General features: G+C 61.9%; 2 protein-coding genes across 8 annotated transcripts; one reads left to right on the plus strand and one right to left on the minus strand.

The window, feature by feature from the left end:
- On the plus strand, positions 1 to 5,812 carry HTRA2 (HtrA serine peptidase 2). Of its 2 annotated transcripts, XM_085059446.1 has the most exons (8): positions 3 to 407; positions 1,365 to 1,569; positions 1,660 to 1,854; positions 1,982 to 2,014; positions 2,413 to 2,521; positions 2,949 to 3,018; positions 5,121 to 5,216; positions 5,469 to 5,812. In XM_085059446.1, exons 1-8 carry the CDS (start codon positions 46 to 48, stop codon positions 5,632 to 5,634), a joined length of 1,236 nt encoding a protein of 411 aa, XP_084915572.1. In that variant the 5' UTR covers positions 3 to 45; the 3' UTR covers positions 5,635 to 5,812. The 2 variants fall into 2 exon arrangements, with proteins under 2 accessions (XP_084915573.1, XP_084915572.1); XM_085059447.1 differs by lacking the exon at positions 1,982 to 2,014 and having other exon boundaries at positions 1 to 407.
- Positions 5,813 to 7,405: 1,593 nt separating this feature from the next.
- LOXL3 (lysyl oxidase like 3) lies at positions 7,406 to 23,366 on the minus strand. 6 transcript variants are annotated; one of them, XR_014851856.1, is made up of 16 exons: positions 23,263 to 23,365; positions 17,180 to 17,501; positions 16,650 to 16,813; positions 16,073 to 16,284; positions 13,129 to 13,188; positions 12,636 to 12,864; positions 12,191 to 12,371; positions 11,777 to 11,931; positions 10,900 to 11,073; positions 10,173 to 10,335; positions 9,553 to 9,796; positions 8,907 to 9,022; positions 8,666 to 8,802; positions 8,208 to 8,319; positions 7,676 to 8,017; positions 7,406 to 7,593 (listed from the first exon to the last, which is right to left on the minus strand). XR_014851856.1 is itself a non-coding variant. In XM_085059443.1 (16 exons), the coding sequence occupies exons 2-16, from the start codon at positions 17,487 to 17,489 to the stop codon at positions 7,944 to 7,946; spliced, it is 2,487 nt and encodes an 828-aa protein (XP_084915569.1). In that variant the 5' UTR covers positions 17,490 to 17,501; positions 23,263 to 23,365; the 3' UTR covers positions 7,406 to 7,943. The 6 variants fall into 6 exon arrangements, 5 of the variants coding, with proteins under 5 accessions (XP_084915569.1, XP_084915566.1, XP_084915567.1 ...); XM_085059443.1 differs by adding an exon at positions 10,595 to 10,750 and having other exon boundaries at positions 7,406 to 8,017; XM_085059440.1 differs by having other exon boundaries at positions 7,406 to 8,017; positions 23,233 to 23,366.
- Positions 23,367 to 23,571: the final 205 nt, after the last annotated feature.

Consider the following 23,571-nt stretch of genomic DNA (forward strand, 5'->3'; position numbering starts at 1 on the left):
GCCGCCCTGCCCCGCCCCGGCGGGGCGCGGTTTCCGCTCGGCAGCATGGCGGCGGCGGCGCGGAGGGTGCGGGTCCGGGGGGTCCCGGTGCCACCGGCTGTGCTGCACTGGTGCCGAGCGCTGACCGGGACAGCCGAACCGCCGCCGCCCCCTCCTCCTCCTCCTCCTCCTTCTAATCCTCCGCCGCCCTCCACAGGGGGCCGGGCACTGGCGGCGGCGGTGGGCGCCGGGGCGGCGGCGCTGGTGCTGCTGTGGGCCCGGGAGCGCCACCGGCCCCCGCTGAGCGCCGCCGTGCCCGCCCCGCCGCCTGCCCCGCCGCCCACTTCGCCCCGCGCCGCCTTCAACTTCATCGCCGACGTGGTGGAGAAAACGGCGCCCGCGCTGGTCTACGTGGAGATCGTGGGCAGGTACCGCCACCGGGAGACCCCGGGAGGGATTTCCCTCCTCCCTGCGCAGTGCGGCTCCGGGAGCTCCGCCGGCCTCTCCTGAACCTTCCCGAAAGGCTCCACAAGCGCTGCGGCAAGGACCGACACGCGGCTGCCGCACGTCGCTGCCGCTTCCTTGTCCTCCGGGGCCGTCTGGCAAAGCTGCCTTCCAGGCTGCCCCGTTACTCTGCCTCGGGAGCAGCATTTGGCATTTCCCTTTGCTCTCTGTAATGTTCTCGCCATCCAGCGCCTCCGGTCCCTCGGAGCACCTCTGTGCAGCAGCTGTGCTCTCCGGCTGGGTGACTGCTCCCCGCAGCTTGGTGTCACCTGTGTGCAGTGTCACCCTGTCTGCCTCACAAAGTAAGAGGCATCAGCTGGTGCCCCTTCTCTGTGTTCCTGACCACACTGGCAAGAATTCACCACCAGCTGGGCTTTGTCCTTGCTGGTCCATCCCGTTTTCCATTCACCTCACCTGGCTCTCGGTGGAGATTGGGGTGATTGACCAGGGCCCAGAGTTGTGAGTCCACTCCCGCTGTCAGGAATCATTCTTGTTTTCTCCTGTCTGGTTGTTACCTGCTCTGAGGCTAGGCTCCATGTGTTCTGGCCTTGTCCTTGTACAGGTCACAGCCCCTTCTGCTTACCTGCTGGCTGCTCTTTGCCAGAGAGTCTGCCCCATCTGTTGCAGCTCCTCCGTGTTGTAAGCTCCCAATGTACGTCTATTCCCAGTGGGATTTTATCTTTGTGGCTGTGCACAAGCTCTGGATTCCTGCTGCATTTGTGCAGATTCCCCTGTTTGTGCAGACTCTTGAGATGGGGAAGGATTCCCCCATTGTGCCACTACTTGCACACCCTCGCTGTTCCTTGCTGTTCCCTGCTGCCTCCCAGCCCTACCACCACCCCTGTCCCTGCCACCCCTCCTGACCCGTGCCCTCCTTGCAGGCACCCCTTCCTGGGCCGGGAGGTGCCCATCTCCAATGGTTCAGGCTTCCTGGTGTCCCCAGACGGGCTGATTGTCACCAATGCGCACGTGGTGGCCAACCGGCGGCGTGTGCGGGTGAAGCTGGCAAGCGGTGAGCAGTATGACGCTGTGGTGCAGGACGTGGACCAGGTGGCAGACATTGCCACCATCAAGATCAAGCCCAAGGTGCGTGTGTGTCACAGCTGTGGGGACACCGGGATGCGGTGACCTTCCCTCTGTCCTGCTTTGTCCCGCTGACCGTCCCGCTGTCCGCAGCACCCGCTGCCCACGCTGCCGCTGGGCCGCTCGGCCGAGGTGCGGCAGGGCGAGTTCGTGGTGGCCATGGGCAGCCCCTTCGCGCTGCAGAACACCATCACCTCGGGCATCGTCAGCTCGGCGCAGCGCGGCAGCCGCGAGCTGGGCCTGGCCGCCACCGACATGGAGTACATCCAGACCGACGCCGCCATCGACGTAAGGGACACGGGGACTGGGAGGGAGGAGGGGGCTTGCATAGAGCATGGGGTTCTGGCTGGTCACCAGAATCAGCCTCAGGGTGGGGCTCTCATGGTCTGCTCACACTCTCTCTCCTCTGCCACAGTTTGGGAACTCTGGGGGCCCCCTCGTCAACCTGGTGAGTCCTGCTGCTTGTCCCCTTGCTTGCTGGGGTAGGGATGTGTTGTGTGCCTCTTGCTCTGCTCTGTGGGAATGCTTGTGGGTGCTGGGAGGCTTCCTGGAAGAAGGAGGAGGAGGATGCAGAGGAGGGATCAGCCTAGCATGGGAACCCTGTGCAGTGTCTGAGAGAGCTGGAGCCAGTGGGACTCTGGCAGAGCCGAGGCCTGGCTGGTGCTGTTAGGGCAGAGCCAGGGACTACGTGGACTCATCCTTCCCAGCCTCAGCAAGGTCGGGCAGGACACAGGGACAGCAGCCTGTGAAGGGGTGGGCGCACAGACAGGACCTCAGGCTGGTGCAGTAGTTGCCCTGCTCTCCACAGTGATCCAGGCTGGGTAGCCCAGTGCCCTTTCCCTGCAGGATGGCGAGGTGATTGGGGTGAACACCATGAAGGTGACATCGGGCATCTCCTTTGCTATCCCCTCCGACCGGCTGCGGAAGTTCCTGCAAAAGGAGGAGCAACGCAAGAGTGAGTGGTGACCTCCCTGCTTGGCTGCTGGGGGAGGAGGGTGAGAGAGGGAAGCCCTGGCACAGCTGGATTCCAGACCCTTCTTCCTGAAAAAGGAAGGGAGAGCAGGACAAGTCTTTGGGGTCTCAGCTGGTACCACAGGAAAGCTGTGCTGCTGCTGCCCTGCCCTGTCTGGTTCTCCTGTGGCACTAGGGAGGGACAGTCTCTGTCAAAAATCTGACAAACCGGGGAAGCCAAGTCATAGTGGAAAATGCAACAACACCTGCAATGCTCCCACTGCTACTGGGAACTGGACTGAGCTATTGTAGGGATTTGGAATGGTTCTGGATGCTGCCTGCCCTGAGGGCTGTGGGGGCTCAGCCCAGTGCTGTTCTGAGTGTATCTCTTGTTTTCCAGCCATAACATTTCATGTCCTGTCCTTCCACAGGCTCTTGGTTCAGCAATGCAGAGACAAAGCGCCGCTACATCGGGGTCATGATGCTGACCCTCACTCCCAGGTAGCTGTCCTGAGGTCAGGGACCAACAGATAGGTCGTGTTGGGGCAGGGCTGGGATGGGATCTTCCCCACTAATCAGGGCTGCCTATTTTTGGGAGGATTGTCTCCCTTGCTTAAGCTTTTACCCCCAAATCTCTTTGTGCTCATGTTGTGGTTAGACTCCATGCTGGCTCGGGGATAGATTGGAAACTTGGGAGTTTCTATACTGGTAGCAGACTCTGTAAGCAGATAAAAAGTGCTCTCCCTCATGGGAAGGTGGAGTCAGGTGGGGCTTGGGCTCTGCTTCCAGGGAACAAGGGACAGGACAAGAGGAAACTGCCTCAGACTGTACCAGTGGAGGTTCATGTTGGATATTAGGAAAATTCTTGGAAAGGACTGTTCAGCCCTGGCACAGCTGCTCAGGGCAATGGTGAAGTCCCCAGCCCTGGGGGTATTTAACAGCCATGTGGATGTGGCACTTGGGGACATGGTCAGCGATGGCCTTGGCAGTGCTTGATCTTAAAGATCTTTTCCAACCCAAACAACTCTGTGATCCCACAAAATGCCCACATAAGCAAGCAGGATCTGCAGTTTCACCTCTGGGAGCAATTCTCAAGGACACCACCTGCTCTGGTTCTTTGGCTCTTGCAGCCACCCGTAAGGGACCTTCAGCTGCCTCGTGGAGCTCAGCAAATTGCTGGGGCTGGTGTTGTGCTGTGCTGGGCAAACACCTCTTTGGGCTGTGCTCTGCCCTCCTAAAGGTCTGATGGGTTCCCCAATGCCCAGCAGATGGTGCTGGTACTCAGCAGAACCCGAGGGATGTGGGAGCCCAGCCCAGCCTCCTGCTTCAGGGACTGGGTCTGTCAGGAAGCAGCGTGAAATTCCTCGGACATGGCTCCAGGGAAGCAGGTCCAGCTTCCGCACTGCCCCCGAGCCGGTCCAGGGAAACCACCTGACTGCCAGGCTTGTTTGTGCCCAGCAGGAAGGGCTCCCAACAAGGGATTGCTCGCCTTGGAATGGGGTGACTGCTCTGAACACGCTCAGTGGAAAGGCTGGAGCCTTTCCCTGGCACAGGAAGTAGAAGCTCTGTGTTGGGCATAGGCTCAGGCACAGACCCCGTTGTTCTGTCAGTGGTGCCTGGGGCAGAACAAGGGGCATTTCTTGTGAGGGTCCACAAGAAATCCCTTTTTTACTGTGAGGAAGATGGTCAGAGCATGGCACACATTGCCTAGAGAATCTCAGAGATCCTTAAAATCCAGCTGGATACAGTCCAGAGCAGCCTGCCCTGACTGAGCCTACTGGAGCAGGGGGGTCAGGAGAGATGACCTCGAGGGGTTCCTTCCCACCTTTGCTGTGTGAAACTGGGGAGGGATGGCAGCTTGCACTGGGCTGTTGGACAGCACAGTAGAGTTCAGCAGGGACCAGTGCCATGTGGGGGGCCCTGACTGGCTGAGCAGGGACCTGACAGGAGCAGAGACTGAGTGTGTAGGTCTGCAGGGATCTGAGCTGATGCAGTGTTTGAGGGAAGAATGCTGTCACTCTGGAGAGATCCAGCTGGAGTGCTGCATCCACTTCTGGATTTCATTCAAGAGGGTTGAGGAGCAGTTGGGGAGAGTCCAAAGAGGAGCTGTGAGAGATGCAGAGTTTAAATTTAGTTTAGAAAACCTAAAATCCGTGGGAAAGTTGGAGAAACTGCGATTGTTTAGTCTCTAGACTCAGGAGAAGAGCTCTGGTGATGTGTCTGGCAGGAAGAGGGGCATAGCCTGTGTTGTGTGTCCTGCCCCCCCAGGGTAGAGGAGTGAAACCGCAGCAGGGGAGGGGCAGGTCTGACCCTGGGAAGGGTGATGTGACGTGGGGATGTGCATCACCACAGCTCTGATCCAGCTGGCAGCTGCTCCAGGGGTTTCCAGCTCTCCCTGGCGCCGTTGGGATTCTCGTCCTCTCGTTTTGACACGAGGATGGGTGTGTTTGGGGCTGGCAGCTGTGGCTTGTGCTCAGCAGGGTGCAGGGACACAGGAGGGGAGGTTCTGTGCCTGGTCTCTGAGGCTGTGCAGCTGCAGGGAGTGGGGTGGGAGCCCTGCTCTGCCTCCAGCTCCATCCCTGATGCCCATGTTCACTCTGCAGCATCCTGGCAGAGCTGAAGCTGCGTGACCCTAGCTTTCCTGACATCTCCTACGGCGTGCTGATCCACAAGGTGATCATCGGCTCCCCGGCACACCAGTAAGTGCTGCCCTGTGCCTCAGGGGTGTGAGGGAGGAGCTGTGGAATGTATTTAGCTCTGAGTGTTTTGCTCCAGAGCACCAGGGCTTGGGTTGTGCAGCAGAACTCACCTGGGGACCTTTTCCCAGCCTGGGTGTCCCACTGGCTGAGTTGCTGGTGTGACTCCTGCTGCACTGCCCCTCCATCTTTTGGGACAATGACCCCGAGTGTCTTCCTCACCCTCTGTGTGTTTCAACCCCATTCTCCCCACAGGGCAGGGCTGAAGGCTGGGGATGTGGTGCTGGAGATCAATGGGACGGCGTCGCGGCGTGCCGAGGATGTGTACGAGGCGGTGCGGACCCAGCAGAGCCTGGCCATGCTGGTGCGGCGTGGCTACGACACCCTGCTGGTCAGCGTCGTCCCTGAGGTCACCGAGTAGCAGAGACCACTTGATGCTGGCCTGGAGCAGAGGGCAGGACTGAGCTGTGTCCATGCTGGCCAGGGAGGGACAGAGAGCTCGTGCAGGGCTGGAAGTGGCCAGGAGAGGGGCCTGTGCTTGGGTGACTGGTGGTGCAGCCGTTCCTCTCTGTACTCCAATAAAGCACTTTTCTAGCGGCCCCCAGGGCCATGTCACCTCCTTGCCATGGCAGCAGCAGTTGCCTGGTGGAGGCTGGGCTATGTGGGACCCTGATCCTCCTGTCAGCCCCACATGAGACCCTGTGGCTGGGGAGGAGCTGGCTGTGCCTCCAGGGATCTCCTTGGCATTAGTGGTGTCCTGCCACCTGCTTGGTGGGCTGGGATCTGACTCTGCTGTCTGTACCCAGTGGGCAGCTGTTGAGCCATGGATTGTGTGGCCTCTCTGTGGGCGAGAGCAGCTCTGGAACCAGCATTACCTCTGGAGTGCTGCAGCATTGGTGTGCCACGGCAGTCTGGTCACTTTGCTTTTGCTGGGAACTCTGCATCTGCTCCAAGCCCTGTGTCCACATCCCCTCCTGTGCAGCAGCTTTTGAGGCTGTGGTGAAATTGGTGTCAATGCTGAACTTGTGGTGGCCAGGGCAGCGTCTCCTGGCCCTGATGTCCGGGAGGGGCTGAGGATGGGAGCTGCAGTCAGGGTCGGGGCTCTGCCTGTCCTGCCCCCAGCTCGCTGTCAGTGTTGTAACTCTGCTCCCACACACACCCTGCCCCTGGGGACAGCTGGGGCCATCCCTGTGCTCTGCAGCTGGCGGCTGAGTGCCTTCAGGGAAGGAGCTGCTCCGGCTGTTCCTCGCCTTCCGGGAAGGGCCGCCGCTGGAGCGGGAGCAGCGGCTCTGCGGTGAGGGCAGCCGGGAGCAGCCGCGGGGAGGAATGCGGCTGTCGGGCCAGGCCCTGCCGTGACGGCGCTCCCGAGCCGCGGCAGGTTTGCTTTCGTGAGATGAAAGAAGCACAGTCAGTTCCTCGGGGGTGCCGTGGCGAGGGGCGGCTCTGCCCCCGCTCCCCCCGCGCTCGCCCTGCCCTCAGAACAGGCCTCCTTTCAGCAGCCCCGGCCTCGCCGGAGGAATTCGCTGCCCCGGCCAGCGCCGCCGGCTCGGGGGAAATTGCGGCGTGTCTGGCATAGCTGCTCCGGCTGTGCTGACCGCAGCGCGTTCCAGGGCTGAGCCAAGGCCTGCCCCTCTCCTCCCAGGCTGGGGGCAGCGCAATGGGGAAGGGGCTGGGGGGTCAGAGCACCCAGCTGAGGGCTGTACCTGCCTCAGCCCTTGTGTCACCTCGCCAATGCCTCAGCCCCAAGCCCTGCTGGGCTGTGCTCCCACACAAGTCGAGGCAGCCCCTCTTTGCTGTGACACCTCAGTTCTTGTGGGTTACAGCCCCTTGGACCCCAAAACTCAAAGGTCATAGCCCCAGGATGGGATTTCTGCTCGATACCATTTGCCCTGCATCTGGTGCAGGGGAACCAGCTCTTCACATCCCAGCCATGCTGGGGCAGCCCCTCAGTTCCCCCTGATGAGGTGCCATGGGGTTGCTGCTGGTCCCTTCCTCTCACCCACCTGGGCTTCTCCCAGAGGACCTGGCTGAGGGGGGCTGGTGTGGGGCCAGGGCTGTGTGCTTGGGGGTTTGCAGGAGCCAGGGGATGCTCCCACACTGTGCCAGAGTGTGGTGACCAGCTATGTAGCACAAACTGTGCTACCTGCTCCTGCCAGGTTCCTCATCCCAACCCAGAGACGTGCCAGCAGCCGTTGGGAAATAGAACTTACAACTTTATAGAGGAAATAAAATTACAACTGAGAGATGGGGTAGGAGCCACCCCTGGGCAGCACTTGTGGGCAGGGGCACCCGCAACCATCCCTGGGGAACCAGGAGCTCCCAAGGCCCTGTGTGGGTGGTGGGTCCTGGGGCCAGCTGAAGGGGTGAGCTGTGGGGGTTGCTGTGGGGTGAGAGGAATCAGGGCTGAAGGGGGGAATGGGAGATGGAGTGGTGTGGGGGGTGCAGGACCTCCCGGACCGTACCCGTGCGCCGCAGCCCAGGGAAGGTGGGCACGGTCTTCTGGCCAGTGGTTGGGGTGGCAGCCCCAGGCTGGGAGGTGCAGGTCTCAGTGCCTCCAGCACCAGCCCCCCGAGGTGGGGAAGGGCAGCCGGTGGTGAGTCCTGGGCAGTCCCCGGCAGGACACGGCGGCAGCAACGCTGGGCATGAGGCCTCCCCGCCGGTCCCTCAGCGGCTTCCTCCCACCCGTACAGGGTGAGCGAGGGAGATGCCCGTCTCCCCAGGGCCGGGGCCCTATGAAATCTGGTTGTTGAGCTGACCCGGGTACTGCTCAAACCGCTTGTTGGCCTCCTCGCTGAGCGCATCTCCTGTGGGCAGAGGGCAAAAGCCATTGGCTCCGGTGCTGGGTGTCCTCTGTCCCCTGCCCTGCCAGCACCTCCCACTACAGCTGTCCTAGGACTCCAGCATCACCACACCAGCCTGTCCTCATCCCCACGGCTTCCTGCAGCCCTGTCATTGCCCTCCTCCCTTGCCCTGTGCTGAGCCCTGGGCTCTTACCTATGTGGCAGCTGTGCACCCAGATGCGGTGCCCGTCGTACTTGCAGTTGCATTTCATGGCATTGTTGGTGAAGTCACTTTCTGCCACCTCGAAGTTGGGGTTGATCACAACCTGTGGGGCACTGACAGTGAGAGCCCTGCCACAGCCACACAGGATGTGAGATGTGTGGGTGTGCTGGAGGACCCCAAGGAGCCAGTGGCTGCTGATGTGGTGGGGTGGCCCTGTCCCCACACACCATGTGCCCATGAACAGTGCAGCGGCAGAAAACCCAAGTGAAAGCATGTCTGAGCAGCCCTGCAGATCTGTGGGTGCAAGGACAGGCACTGTCCCACACCAGCACACCCACCAAGCTCCAGTGGGAGAGAGAGATGGGTAGCTGGGGTGCATGGAGAGCTGGGGTGCAGGGGCAGAGGGTGGGAGGGAGGCAGGAGGGGCTGGGGAGGGTCGGGTGCAGCACCTGCAGGATGTAGTTGCCTGGCTTGACATCAGTGATGTCAATCCACTGGCAGTCGATGTCGTGCCGGTAGAGGTCCCAGCAGCCCACGGTGATGCCCTGCTCCCCGAAGTTGGCACACTCATACCTCTTGGCTACATCTGCAGACAGGAGGAGATGCAGCTTGTCCCTGCTGAGACCCCCAGCCTGGCCCCATGACAGGGACACGGGTGGGGATGGTGCTTCAGCGCTCTGTGTTGCCCACCTTCCTCGCACTCAGTGTCCTCCAGGCAGAAGCTGGCCTTGTGTCCCTCGGCCACCTTGGTGCCGTTGGGGGTCAGGATGTCATAGTGGGTGAAGATGTCCATGCTGTGGTAGTGCCTGTGGGAGGGAATCAGCGCCTGCTGCAGACTCGCCCTGCCCTGCGTCAGCCCCCCGCCACCTGCCCAGTGGGAACGCCCACCAGGAATGTCCCCACAGCCCCTGCTCTGAGGCTGCAGTGCTGTGAAGTTGGGCAGAGCCCAGGGAGGGGACAAAACTGTCGCCAGTCACACGGCCCAGGCAAGCAGAGGGCTCAGCTGCAGGGCACAGCCTGTAACCCCATTCCTGCCCTCCTGGAGCCCTCAGCCCCAACACTGCTCATCCAGGGACAGCCCTGAGCCAAACCAGGCAAAATCGGACCCTGGGCAGCAGATTGTACCTCATCCACCATCACCCTCACCCAGTGTCACCTTCACCCAGCATCACCCTCAGTCAGTGTCATACTTGCACAGTGTCACCCTCATTCAGCATCACCCCTGCCCAGCACGCTCCTCACCCAGTGTCATCCTCACCCAGTCCATCACAGAAGCACCATCGCCCTCTCCCCACCCTGACCCCCATCCCTGTCCCTGCCCGTGCCACACACCCACCGGTGGCACTCGTGCCAGACCCAGGAATGGCGGCCAGCCTTGGGGCGGAAGTCGGCACGGCCGCGGTTGTGGATCTGGGAGGAGAAGCGGAGCAGGCGGCGGTGGCCGTAGGGCCAGTTGGCCAGGCGGGCCGAGCTGGCCAGGCAGTTCTCCTCGGCGGCGCAGTACAGCATGTGCAGCGGCCGGTCCTCGATGTATGCCGTCTCCTGCACCAGCGGCGCATGCAGCAGCAGGTCGGAGGCGGCTGGGGACAGGTGGCTGCTCAGGGACAGGCCCTGCGCTCGGCGGGGATGGGGCGAGTGGAGGGGACAGGGCAGCAGCCAGAGTTGGCAGGGCTCAGCCAGCCAAGGGGGGAACATGAGCCCTCCCCATCAGCTGGGCACTGGCTGACCCTGCAGCCCTTCCATCTGCAAACCCCACTGCATACAGCCCCTGGCCCCACAGCACTGTCATCTGCAGAGCCCACTGCCCACAGAGCTCACTGCCCACACACCCCACAGCCCACAGACGCCACTGACCATAAACCCCACTGCCCGCAGACACCACCGCCCAGAGACACCACCAGTTGCAGACCCCACTGCCCATACACCCGACTGCCCGCAGCCCCCGTGGCCGCTCACTCTCGGAGCAGATGACGCCCGCGGCGAAGCGTGTGCCCGTGTTCCTGCAGCTCAGGCTGGCGCCGTGGTGCTGGCAGTGGCTCAGGGACATCTCGTGGCCGGCGCACTTCACCCCGCTCATGACCATCTCTGTCACGTTGCTGGCATCCCAGTACCACGTCTCCTGCGAAGGGGGTGAGGCAGGGTGGGTGGCAGGGCTGGTGGCCAGATTACCCCAGTTTTCTCGTGCCTAGGCTGCAGCCAGCCCCCCACCACAGCTGCCCACAGCCCTGGCTGCCCACAAGGGTCCTGTCCTGCGGCACGGAGCAGCCACGTCTTTCTGTCCCCAACTGTCCCCACGCAGCCCCACGGTCACTCGGGAAGTGCCGGCCGGTGCCTGTGCTCACCAGGGCGTCACCGGGGCCCTCCCCGCTGGCACCTACCGTCACCGCGTGCAGGGAGTAGCCCAGTCCGAGCTGACGACAGGCCACCATGGCCTCCTTGGTGGTCCAGCCGTCGCTGCAGACCGTGCCCCACTTACTGCCTCGCTTCACCTCCACGCGGCCCTCAAACTCCGTCCTCCCGCCGGCCAGGCGGATCTGCGGGGAAGCCCTGGGGCCGTGAGCGGGCACCCCGCGCTGTGTCACCTCCGGCCCCATCCCCAGCCCCTTCCGTCCCTGTCCCCAGCCCCGTGAGCAGTGGTGGTGGTGGCTGCTGCTGCCCTGGCCAAGCTGGTGCTGGCACCTACTTGTAAGCCGTGGTTAGCGAATCCCAGACCCAGCTGGCGACAGGCCACCATCGCCTCGAGCGTACCCCAGCCTTCGCCGCAGACCAGACCCCAGCGGGGCTGGTCCCCGTCGCCAGCCCCCACCGCCACCTCGACCCGCCCCTCGAAGCGGCTCCGGCCCCCGCTCAGCCGAATCTGCGGAGAAAGGCAGTGGCAGCATCATCGCCATCGCAGGTGATGTTCCCTCTGACTGTCCCTAGTCCCGGCACAGCCGGGCGGGAAGGGGAAGCCAGGAACTGAGCAGAGCCAAGAGCAGCTTTAGTCAGCAGGGAACTCTCCAAAACTGGTGAGTTTGGGAACAAGAAATCGCTCATGAGTTTGGGAATTGTCTCACCAGTGCAGGGAAAACATTTTGAAATGGCATCATTTCAGAAATGACAGGTGTGAGAGAGTTAAAGATCATTTAAAAAGCTCAAAGTGGATGAAACGATGGGCCAGGGCAAACAGGAACAAGTGGCTCCGTTTACTCATTTCATCACAGGTAAAAAAAATCTCTCTTGGTTGGCACACAGCGATTTTTTTTCTGGCGTTTCTGCTAGGGAGTGGGCACAGGCTGGCAGCAGTGAAAGCAGCAGGGAGCAGCTGCCCCACACCTCCCCTCCCAGAGGGGCATCTGCAAAGCACTCAGAGCCCCCACAGCCTCCCCTCCACCCCCTCCTCACAGAGGCAGCCGAGACTCCCACCCCCAAAATCCCTGAGCTCCCAGGGCAGGGGAAAATGTGTGGGGTGCAGAGGAGAGATTAGGATCCTGTGGGTCCCATGGGCCTCCCCCAGCACCCCACTCCAGAATCCCACTGCTAGGAGCCCCATGGAGCTGGCAGCCCCCTGTGGTGCGCACCAGGTTCTCGTAGCCCATGTAGGGGATGTTGCAGCGAACAGCCGCGTCCTCCGTGTGCTTGCAGTCGTCCTGTGTGATGTTCTTGAAGGGGCAGTTCCAGAGGGACTTCTCGGTGCCTCGGCACTGCACCTCGTTAAGGTGGATGGGCCCCGTCCCTGAGGGGGACAGCAGGACTCAGGGTCCCGTGACACAGGGATGCCCACTGTCCCCACGGCTGCCCTCTTTTCTCAGCAGGGCCAAGGGGGTTGGACACTCCAACCTCCACAGCTGCAGCCTGGGGCAGTGTGGTCAAGTGGCCGTGCTCCCCTCAGGATGCTCCACATGCATTCAGGAGCTCGGTGCCCACAGGACGCCCCAGAACAACCCAGACAAATCCACAGCCCCAGGAGAACCCCTCAGCCCTGGCACGCTCACCTTGGCCCATGCGTGCCCCGGTGAGAGCCTCCTTGGCGCTGCCGAAGCCCAGCTCGCGGCACACCACGCTGGCCGACTGCAGGTTCCAGCGGTCGTCACAGATGGTGCCCCACTCGCTGCTCTTGAGCACCTCGACGCGGCCCTCGCCCACCTTCGCACCGCCCTTCAGCCGGATCCGGGGCTGCGGGAGCGGGGACAGGTGTGGGACAGCGTGGAGTGGCAGCGTGTGGCACAGCGCAGCGTGGCACAGCACAGCATGGCACAACACAGTGCTGGCCAAGACTCCTGGGATGTGCAGGGACAGGATACTGTCCCCACCTCCTGCTCTGGAGCTGGTCACCCAGCAGCCCACACACCTGCACAGCCCAGGGGACAGAGCCTGGCCGAGGGGCACCGCCTGGCTGCAGGCCACCACAGGACTCGTTTCCGTCCCCACGGGGCTCACCTGGCCCTGCTGCTGCTGCTGCTGCTGGCGCTGTTTCTTCTTGTGGGCGTTGCCAGTGGTGAAGAGGGGCCCTGGCACACAGCTGACCACAGCGGGCATGCCGGCCGCGCAGGCGGCAGAGGCGTTGCCCTGGTAGAACTCGAAGGAGCACATGGACAGGTGCACCTCTGTCCCCGTGCAGGACACCGAGTGTAGGCGGTAGTTGAGCTGCTGCCGCTCCGTGAAGAGCCTGGGAGGGGAGAGGAGCCCTGAGCCGTGGCCAGTGTGGCCAGTGGCAGCGGAGGTGACACCAGCCACCCTGCCTGTGGCTGCACGTGCTGGCCGTGCCCTTTGCCCTGTTCCCTGGGTGACACATGGTGCCTGCCAGGTGCCCACCCCTCACCAACTGCCTGTCCCACATCCCCAGCAGCACGGGGGCACACGTGGGGACATGCACAGCTCCAGTGGGGCTTCATGGGGCTCCTGTCTCTGGCTCTCCACTGGAGCCATTTACCTCTTCTTGGGCCCTACGTCCTCCCTGCGCTTTTGTTTAGGCTGAGATTTGGAGGCCAGCCTGGAAAACAGAAAACAACCATCACGGAGCCTGGGGCCTCAGGCTGTCACCTCTGCCTGCAGCAGTGACACAGCGAGCACAGCTGCCTTGGCTTCCCGGGAGGCTAAACTGGGGACCTTGGCCCCCACGAAGATTCATGTGCATCCCCTTCGTGCCACACAGGGGTGCAACAGCATCATCTGCTGCCAGCAGTGTGACACAGCCACACTCCCCAGCAATGATGCAGTTTCCTGCACACATCCCACCAGGAAACTGCTGCATGCAGCCACATCCCACTCTGCCTTGTCACACAGATCAAACAGCAGCAGCCACAATTTGATCGGTTGGGTGTGAGGTGTGTCTGTGTCCTCATCCAGACACTGTGCCGTGTCCCCAAGGGGCAGGACACCTGGCATGCAGCACCAAGCAAGTGGCACAGGCAGCCCCAGGGTGCTTGCTTTGGGGCCAACGAGCATGGTGGGACTCACTGCAGGCTGGCAATGACCTGCTGCCAGTAAGGGGAGCAGCCTTGGCACAGGCTGAGCCACGAAGGGAAGAGGAGGCTGCAAAAATACAGTGGAGGTGCAATCCAAATATCCTCAAATGCTTTGCTTCCTTCAGGGAGGAAGATGCTGAGCAGAGCCAAAACCCCAGAGTCCACAAGGAGTGAAGAGCAGAGTGGCCCAAAGGAGGGCAGGGGACTGACAGCCCCAGGGACAAGGCTGGCCACTAAGCCTGGCCACTGTCCCCACAGTGGTTGATGTGAGCCTGCACAGCCCAGCAAGCCCCAGGACAGAGCACAGGACTGAGATTCAGACAGCCAGAGGGAATCAGTGCCCATTCACACTCAGGAAACCACGTCTGGATCCTGCACCTGGATCTGGGTTCCCAGGACAAGAAGATGTCATGGAATTGGTGTGAACCCCAGGGAGAGCAGCAGGACAGTGGTGTGGGAGGAGAAGGGGAATGTGAGGCTGTTCCAGCCAGGGCTGAGGTGGGAGCTGTGAGGATCCTGGCTCTTCCAGCATGAAGGGAAGAGCACAAGAGGAAAGAGGCGTGACTGACAACACAAGGTTCAGGCTCAGGGTAAGGAAAACCTTTTGCCCATGAGAGCTGTTCCACATCGGAGCAGAGACCACAGGGCTGCAGAATTTCTATCCTTGGAAGGTTTCAAGAGCCAGCTGGATGAAGTCCTGGGTTAACCCACAGCTGGCTGTGCTCCACACAGGGAGTTGGACCAGGACTCCCAGAGATCCCTTCCAGCCTGGATATTGTGCCCACGTATGACTGTGACTGTGCACCCCAAATCGATCAGACCCTACAAAGCAGCATGTGGCTCTCAGGAGTCAATTCCTGCTTGGGGCAGAGGAACAGGACTGCAGCCTCATGGAGACACAAAACATTTCCCCCAGTGCTGCAGGGGAAGGACCTGCTCAGTGGGAAAGGGGTGGTCAGCACGAAACCAGCCAGGAAACAGCACATTGCAGCAAACAGGACCTGCTGGTGGGGATTGAGGAGAACCCATGGGATGACCCTGCCTGAATTCCCATCACCAGTTGCAGGAGCTGGCAAGGATGACTCTTGGGGACACAGACCTGGGAAGGGTCACAATGAAGAGCTCGCAATGGGTGTAGGGTATGTTCAGCACCAGGAAAGGTGGTGAGACCAGGGCAAGGCCACATGCTGGGGGCAGAGCAACGTGGCAACAGCCTCAGGAAAGAGGTGGATGTCACAGCCCAGAGAGGATGGGCTCTGGCTCACTGCACCCACCAACAAATCCAGCAGCAGGATTCAGGGATGGAAGGAAAAGCAGCCAGACCATCCCCTCGATCTGGCAGAAAGGCAGCAAGAGCAAGAGGGCAGAGGATGCAAGAGACCCCAAGCAGATGTGGCACTTGGGGCAGGACCTGCCACACTGTGCCCATCAGCACTGCTGAGCACGGGCTCTGGTGCCCATGCCAGCCAATCCTGCAGGGAATGGAGGGGTACACAGCCTTTCCAGCATCCCCACTGCTGCTTTCTGCAGAAAGCAGCCCATTTCCACAGCCCTCCCTCCCCATCCGCCAGGAGAGACAGCTCTGCTCCGAGGTCTGCTGCTCCCCTCCCAGGGTGGCAGGACTCCTGCCTGGTGTGCAGGACAGGGATGCTCTGCCTGCAGCATGACAGGCCTGGGAGAGAGCTCATCTCTCTTGGGGAATGGGGAACCCCAGCACACACAGGTCAGGTCCCCCAGCGTGGGGTTTGTCCTACTGGGCCAGCACAGCCCAAGCATTCGGTCTGCTCTGTCCAGATCCGCTTGTGCCAGGATCCGTTCTGACAGCAGAGACCGGCGGGGCCGGACAGCCCAGCTCTGCCACGGCTCAGCAGATGGGGCACCCCGGCCCCTTACCTCCTGCCTGGCCTCGGGCTGCGGCCCTTCATCCTGGCTGCTCGCTTCAGCCGCCTGCGGAGCAACACCGGAGCTGCGTGCTCAGGGCACACACAGTGCCAGGCACTGCGTGTCTGTGCCCCTCACTCGAGCCATAGCGTGGCTGGAGCAGCCCCTGACAGCTGCAAACCTTCCCTGCACTCCATGTCGGACGGAAATGACATTGCAGCACTGCCAGGAAGCAAAAGCTGTCCCCTTGGAGAGGCTTTTGCTGAAGTGCGTGCAGTAGAGGGGTAGCCATGGCCCCCCAACCACCACATGGCCCCCCAGCTTGGTTAGTGAGTGTCCAGATGGCCAGCTGAGGCTCAGACCGGCCAGCAGCAGGGTGGGAGGGATTTTAGGAGCCACAACATCCAACAGCACAGCCTCTACTGTACTCCCAGCACTACCCCACAGCCCTGGCACCATCCCCAGCTTCGTGCCCCTGGCTCTGCTCCCACCCCCCACACCTCTGGGCTCCCTGCCGGCCTCACTCACTTGTAGAAGTTCCTGTTGACCTTCTTCTCTGCTGGGAAGCCCATCATGCCACAGATGACACGGCTGTTGTGGCTGTCCCAGCCCTGGTCGCAGATCTGTGCCCAGCCCTCCTTGTAGCGCACCTCCACGATGCCCTCTGTCACCGGCAGCTGCCGCCGGGCCCCGGACACCACCGGCCGCAGCCGGACCTCCTCCACGTGGCTCTGCTCGGTCTGTGGGGATCAGGTCAGCCCCGGATCACACCAGACCCCACTGCCCCAGCTCCTGCCAGCCCACTCCCAGGGAGTCTCCAAGGATGCAGGTCCTCAGTCACCGGTGGGGCACAGGGACAGCCAGCCCTGCATCCCTGCTGGCCACATCCGATGGCTCTGGACAGCCAAGGACTGAACTCCACCCCGAGTACCCAGTGCCCCTTGTCCCCTAGGGTCCCCAGGTACATCTCAAGGGAGAGCAGCCTGGAAAGCCAGTGCTGCTTTCCTGCATCCCGAGGGAGAGTTCCCAGACCACCCCACACCCAGTGTGCTCTGTGACATCCTGGACATCACCAGCTGCCCGCTCTGGCCAGCAGCTTCCTCACCTCGATGACGTTGGAGTCCTTGAAGCCTGGAATGCGTTCATCCTTGCAGACGACACCTGCATCTTCCTCGTGGCTGCAGTCACTGTTCCCCCAGCCACGATGTTTGCAGTCCCCGATGCTCTTCTCACTCCCAGCACAGTTCACATTGTCCAGCCAGATCCGCCCTGCCAGACACAGCCTGGGGGTGAGGGGTGCCAAGCATCCCCTGGGAACAGTGAAGATGCTCACAGAGCAAGGCCAGGGACCACAGAGGTCACAGCAGGAACTGTAGCACAAAACTGCGGCCAGTGAAATGCCAAGAGTAAAGCCCTGGCTGGGGATCTGCAGATGGGGAGTCTTCACCTCCCTGAGGGGCTGCTCGGCCAGACAGAAAGCTCCCACATGTGCCCACACGCACTGCCAGGCACTCTACAAACACAGAACCTGCCCCTTGCAGACCTGCTGTGGCACCCACCCTGTGTCACCCACCCTGACCCCCAGCCTTGGGGGGCTGTCCCAGGGGGCTGCCGTGCCCACCACCCCTCTCTTACCAACTCCTTTGCCGTACTTGGCGCTGTGAGCCCAGCCGGTGGCAGCCACGAAGCCGAGGTGCCGGCACAGCACGTGCGCGTTGCCCAGCGTGAAGTCATCGTCGCAGATGGTGCCCCACTCGTCGTTGTAGAAGACCTCCACGCGGCCCTCGTTGTGCTTGCGGGGATAACCGGCCAGGCGGAACCTCAGCTGGGTCCCGGGGGTCTGCGTGGGGCCCGGAGGGGTGGGCTGGGCGCTGCCTACCCACAGCCACGCACTGCCCAGCAGCACCAGCAGCTCCGGCCGTGCCCACCTGCCGCAGCCTCCCATGGCAGCGTGGCTCTGCAGGGACAGGCAGGGTCAGGGGGAACAGGGGGTCAGGGGGTCTCCCCAGCCAGCCCCCCTCTGCCTGGCACAACCACATACCTCGTCCTGGCCAGAGCCACCCCCATGCCCCACATGCAGCCCCTGCACCCCCAGGAGTGTCAGGGACCTGCCCAGTGTCCCCCTCTGCCAACAGCCCTTACTGACTCCCCACTGCACTGCCCAGTGGCAAACGAAGGGCAGCGAGGGCAGACGGGCACGGGGTGTGCGTCACCCCTGGAGAGGTGAAGGGAAGGAGGGGGATCAGCTGCCAGAGCTGAGGGAGCTGGAACAGGCTCAGAGCACAGGGAAAGCCCAGCTGGACCGGCCAGGAGCTTGATCCAGCATGAGCAGGGAACGGCTGCTGGCTGAGGGGATTCCAGCCCACGCTCCTGCCCTCCATGAGGAACGAGGCAGCCGGAGCATTCACATTCCTCTCTGCGGCTTTCCTCCATTCCTCCGACAATATTTGTGGCTCCCTGAATACCTGAGGGAGATGTGGTATTCCTGCACCAGTCCCACGGCAAACAATAGTGAAAACCCTTCTCTGTGAGCTGCCCTGCCTTCCCAGTGTGCTATTCCCATGGATCCTGTAGCTCAGGAGCAGCGTTTCTGCACTCGCGCTGACGACAAGCTCTGACTGAATGTCACCCACGACCACCAGCACAGCCACCTGCCCACCTCCCTGTCGACTGCAGCCTCACACCACCATCCCTGCCAGTCCCATCCACTCCCGAAAACACCCCCAGGACAACCCCACAGCAGGATATCTGCACTGCACGTCCCCCCTGAGCACAGATCCTGCCTGCTGCACTCACACGGTGCTTGCCCTTAGAAAACATTAAAAACAGCAAGGTCTGGCTTTCCCAGGGTGACTTAAAATTTCCATGTTTAGCTGCAGTGTCACAGGAAGGAAAACAAATTGAAACCCCATGCAGGGCTGGGGGATGGCACGGCTTCTCCACCTCCCCATCAGCCACCAGGGCAGGGTTTTCACTGAGGAATCAGCCCCATTCCTGCTTGGTTCACTTTTCCAGATGATGGGGGCCTGGTCTGCTCTCCAGCCTCTGGGAATGCCTCCTGGGCTGTGGCAAGGATGAACCAGGATGGTGCCCAGTACCAGCCCCTTTTCCATGCCCATTGCACCAACATAAGCCCCACAAGGCCCAGCCCTGCTGCCTGCCTGCCCCTTTGGGCAATCGTTCCATTGGAGCAGTGAGTGTCTTGGGATGAGCCTGGTGCCTGCAGAGATACTCAGGAAGAGACTGAGGAGTAACAAGGACTGGCACTGCTGGTCCAGGTCTACACCAGACACAGTGGTGGGAACAACTGGATGTGGCACTGAGTGCTCTGCTCCGGCTGACAAGGTGGGGATTGGTCACAGCTTGGACTCAATGATCCTGAAGGTTTTTTCCAACCCTATAATTCTGTGAAGCACATCAACTCCCTCAGAGCAACCACATCAGCATGGGTCTGGCTCTCTCTTCTGTCACATCTAGGGCACAGGGGACACCACAGAGCTGCTGGGGACACGCAGGAGCTCCTGGTGGGAGCCAGCTCTGGGCTCCCGGTGCCTCAGCTGCCTGCTCTGGCACTGTGAGAACAGCAGAGCCCAGCAGGACGCGTGTTTGTGGGCAGGCAGCAGGGAAACGCTCTGCTGAACCTTTTACTCATCCAGCAGGAAGGGAGGGAGGGGGCAAAGGGTCACCCCAGCCCTGCCAGCAGCTTAGGATGGGAATGGGATGGGAATGGTCCATCCTCGCACTGCCTGGAAAGTAGCGAAGGGATGAGTTTGCCATCTCACAGCAGTAACAAAACGTCTTATTCTACCCCTGGGTCGCTGAGGGGACATCACCCTGCCCAGAGGAAGGGCTGCAAACCCTCAGAGCTATCCTGACACCCAAATGTGGGCACCCTCTGTAGGGCCAGCTGTAACACACCTTAGAGTGTGCTTCCTTAGGGAAAGCTGGAAGTGCACAAGGACTGGAGCTTCCCCAGCACTCCTGAGCGAGCAGGATGCTCTGCTGCAGCACTGGGCAGTTTTGCAACGGGGTCAGTACAACCCGAAAGGACAGCAGCACAATTAATGCCAATCTCCACGGTCTGGCAGAAATAGCCCGTGTCAGGAAGTGGGAATGGCCTTTTATGAGATCACAGGTCTGGTTAATTGGAGTAACTGCGTTGATATAACAGGCTGAGACTGGAAGGCATTCGATTCATCTTGCACCACCTTTTAATGAATAATTAGCACTCAACAAAATCAGTACACCTTCTGCTAAGTGGATTAAAACTGGTCACCTGCTGGAACTGAAATGTGGTTACATGGGGAAGTCACCACTCCCTGGGCTTTCTGGTGAGGATCACATGCTTTGCAAAGCAAAACTGTGCCAGGAGGAGGAAAAAAGTACCCTCTTGGTACAGACTGCAGAAATAGGGGGAAACAGAGATGGGAACAAGGACAGCCTGGTAAAGCAGCTTCCTGCAGCCTATATTCTTGGCTGCAAGGAAAATTTAAACACTTGCATTAAGGAACAAAGCATGTAGTTCCAGAGATCAAAACACGGCACCTGAAAAAATGCTTGGGTTTTGTGAGGCAAATCATCAATTCCCCTGCAAGCCTCAGCAGCGTGACCTCCACGGTCTGTAATCCCTGCCCCTGGATCCTGGTTCAGCTCTGCTCAGGCTCCAGCATCCCTCATCCCCACTGTGCTTCCTCTCCCTGGCACCTCAGCCCTGCCATTCACCTCAGCGTTTCCCAGCGACATTTCCTGATAAGATCTGCATGGGCCAAAGCCCTTCCAATGCCCAGCCCAGGATGGCTGCTGGGCTGGTGGGATGAGCTCCGTGCAGCACAGCACAGCTCCTTTCCCATTTCTGTCCCACCTCCATCTCCAAACACGCTCCATGTCCGTGTCCTGGGCAGTCAGGCTAACAGGGCTCTCATTGTCCACATCACTTTTTCCGTTCTCTGAGGAACAAGCTGTGCGTTTGCTCCTCTCCTGCTGCCCGACTGCTTGCTCCGCTGGCAGGCTTTGCTCCTGCCCTGCCTGCTGCTCTGGATGGGGAACTCACCCCAACATCCTGACCATCCTGACCATCCTGCTGCCAGCTCCAGCCAGGGACAGTCTCCTTTTGGACTCAGGGCTTGTGCCGTGCCACTCTGGATGTGCTGCCCTGGTGTTTGGGTGCAGACACTCAGCAGAACTCCACTGCAAGGGTAAAGGGCTCTGGAGGACGGGCTGGCTGGAGTGAGTGCTGGGCGTGGGAGCCGGGAAGCAACCCAGGTTCTTGCCACTGCCCAGGAAACCTCAGGAATGTCCCAGCCGGGTGTGCACGGGGCCCTGAGCCACATCCCAGCCCGCAGCGCAGCCGGCACTGGTGGTGGGGTGTCTGAGAGTCCTGCAGAGCCAGAATCTTGGGGCTTTCTCCAGCCCCCAGCCTCAGCCCTGTGCTGATGTGGTTGGCATGGGTATGTGGGCACTTTGGGGCAGGGCACAGCCCCACATGGCAGCAGGAGACATGGCATTGCTCAAACTGCTCCCATGCCAGCCTACTGGCTCTGCCTATCCCAGTGGGTTACGGGAGCTTCTGTGCCCCCAGGACAGAGCCACCCTGACAGGGCCTACAGCCATGATGACCAGGCACTGTCCCTATCATTGTTCTGCTCCCCCAAGAGTCTTGCCCAGGGACTGTCCCTTCCAGAGGGGTCAGCTGTGCTGCTGGGGGTGCCCGAGGGCCGGGACTGTTCAAATCAGGTGCGTCCTTTGGCACTCACTGGGCACACAGCAGGACATCAGTCTGCCCCACCAAAACCCCGGTGTACAGCCAACACATCTCATGAAGGGGCAGCTCCTGGTGAAGCAGGTCCTCGGGCCAGTCTGTGTCTTTGATCAGCATGGAGCATCCCTGCAGCACAGGGATGACATCCCAAGCCACGTCAGCAGGGAAGGGCCAGGCCATGGAGGCCCCTCAGGGATGTGCTCAGACACACACACGGGGACATGGAGCATCCCAGGCACTGACAAGTGGGAGGACTCAGAAAAGAGCAGCACAAGAGACCGAGGACCTGGGAAACCCGCCAGCACAAGGGAGAGGAAGCGTGCTCTGTTTATCCTTCCTTGGGAAGGTTACGGGGTGACACAGTCACTCTCTGTTGATGTCCCATGCCAGGACATCCCTGAGAGCGTGGGGTCACGTCCCCAGCAGTCAGGGCAGGAGAAGGTCTGGTGAATCCCATGGCTTCAGGGCTCCATCCTTCCCCTTCTCCCCAGGGCCCCATCATGCACTGCCCCTTTCGCAATCCAGCCGCCTGGATGGGGCTGCTCTGCTTCTCCCGCTTCCCGGCAGCCCTGGAGCCCTGGGAGCGCATGTGCATGAAGCAGGGGAGCCCTGACCTGCTCAGGAGGGGATCTGCCATGGGTCAGAGCTCCGGGCTGAGCACAGCCAAGGTCTGGAGTGGAGCAGGGTGCCACAAACTGGTCCCAGAAGCACCAGGAAGCAGCCCAGGGTCGCCATAGGGATCTGGATTCCCTGGCAGGCTTGGTGTCACTCCCAAAACCACAAGCTCCTGTAGCTGGGAGCTCACTGCCCCTCGCTGTGCCTACCCCTGCCACCACTGTGTGCCCCCATCCCAAGCAGGAACAGGGACCCTACTGCAGAAAGGACACTCTGACCACTGGGGCATAAGCGGGGGCAGAGCATTGTGTGGAGCTGGGGATGCACTTCCCTTCCCCTGACACCTCCGGGTCCAGCCCCTCTGGGCAACCTGATGTCCCCATGTCCTGCTGTCACCCCCTAAGCCAGGGCAGGTCACAGCACAGCTCCTTGCAGCTCCTACCCCTCACCCAGCCTCCCCAGGACACGGCAGGGCCCTCGGGTCTGCCCGCTCTGCTCTGAGCTGCCCCGGGCTCGGGAGAGGCAGCCCTGGGAGGAACCAGCTGCCGGCGGGAGGGAAAGACCTCGGAGGAATGCGCAAACATCAGCCATCCCACGGGCTGAGGGGCGGGCAGAGGCGCTGGGGGCTGTGGGGCTGTGGGCTGTGGGGCTGGGGGCTGTGGGGCTGGGGGCTGTCGGGCTGGGGTCCCAGGCACCCTGGAGCAGGGAGCCAGCTTTTCTGGCCCTGCTGGAGACGGGACCGGCTCAGCTGCGAGCTCCTCTGAGAGCAGCTGGGAAGGCGAAAAGCCAGCACAGAAGAATCATCCCTTCCAGCCCCGCCAGCCCTCCCGCCCCACATCCCTCCATCCATCCTCTGTTCCATGAGCTACAGCAAGTCCCGTCTTCATGGAAACCCTGAGTCTCCACCGGCCTTTGCCACCCGCAGCTCGCTTTGGGGCGCGGTACAGCTCCGAGGCGACACCCACAACCCCGCCGGGTCCGCCGGGCTCCCTTCCCGTGGGACACCCGCGCTGCCCGCCCCGGTCACGGCATCTCCCGCGCCACGGCACACGCAGCGCCCACGGGCACGGCACGGACACGCTGCGACCACCGGGGCTTTGGGGCGGCATCGCCGCACCGGGACAGCCCCGGGGCGCCCCTGCCCCGCAGCCCCCGCCGCTCCCGGGACAGCCGCGCTCCCGCCGGGGTGCCGAACCGAACCGTGCCGTGCCGAACCGAACCGAACCGAACCGAGCCGTGCCGTGCCGAACTGAGCTGTGCCGTGCCGAGCTGAGACATACTGAGCCGAACCGTGCCGTGCCAAACAGTGCCGAACCGCACCGTGCCGAGCCGAGCAGAGCCGTACCGAACTGAGCCGTGCCGTGCCCAACCGAGCCGTGCAGTGCCGTATGGTATCCTGCCGTGCCGAGCCGAGCAGTTTCGGTCCGTGCCGCCGCGCTCCGCCCCGGCCCGCCCCACGCCGTGCCCGTGTCCGGGGCCGCCCCGCCGCCCCGAGCAGCCCCGGCCCCGCCGCCGGGATGGCCCGGACCGGCCCGCGCCCCCGGCCCGCTGCCCCGGCATGGGGCCGGCCCCAGCCCCCGCCCGGCTGGGCTCCGCTCCAGGCCCGGCCCCGGCTCCCCGGGATGGAGCCTCGGGAGCTGCCCGGCCGAGTCCC

The sequence above is a fragment of the Lichenostomus cassidix genome, chromosome 4, assembly GCF_008360975.1.
Source record: "Lichenostomus cassidix isolate B80296 chromosome 4, HeHo_3.0, whole genome shotgun sequence".
Lineage (NCBI taxonomy): Eukaryota > Metazoa > Chordata > Aves > Passeriformes > Meliphagidae > Lichenostomus > Lichenostomus cassidix.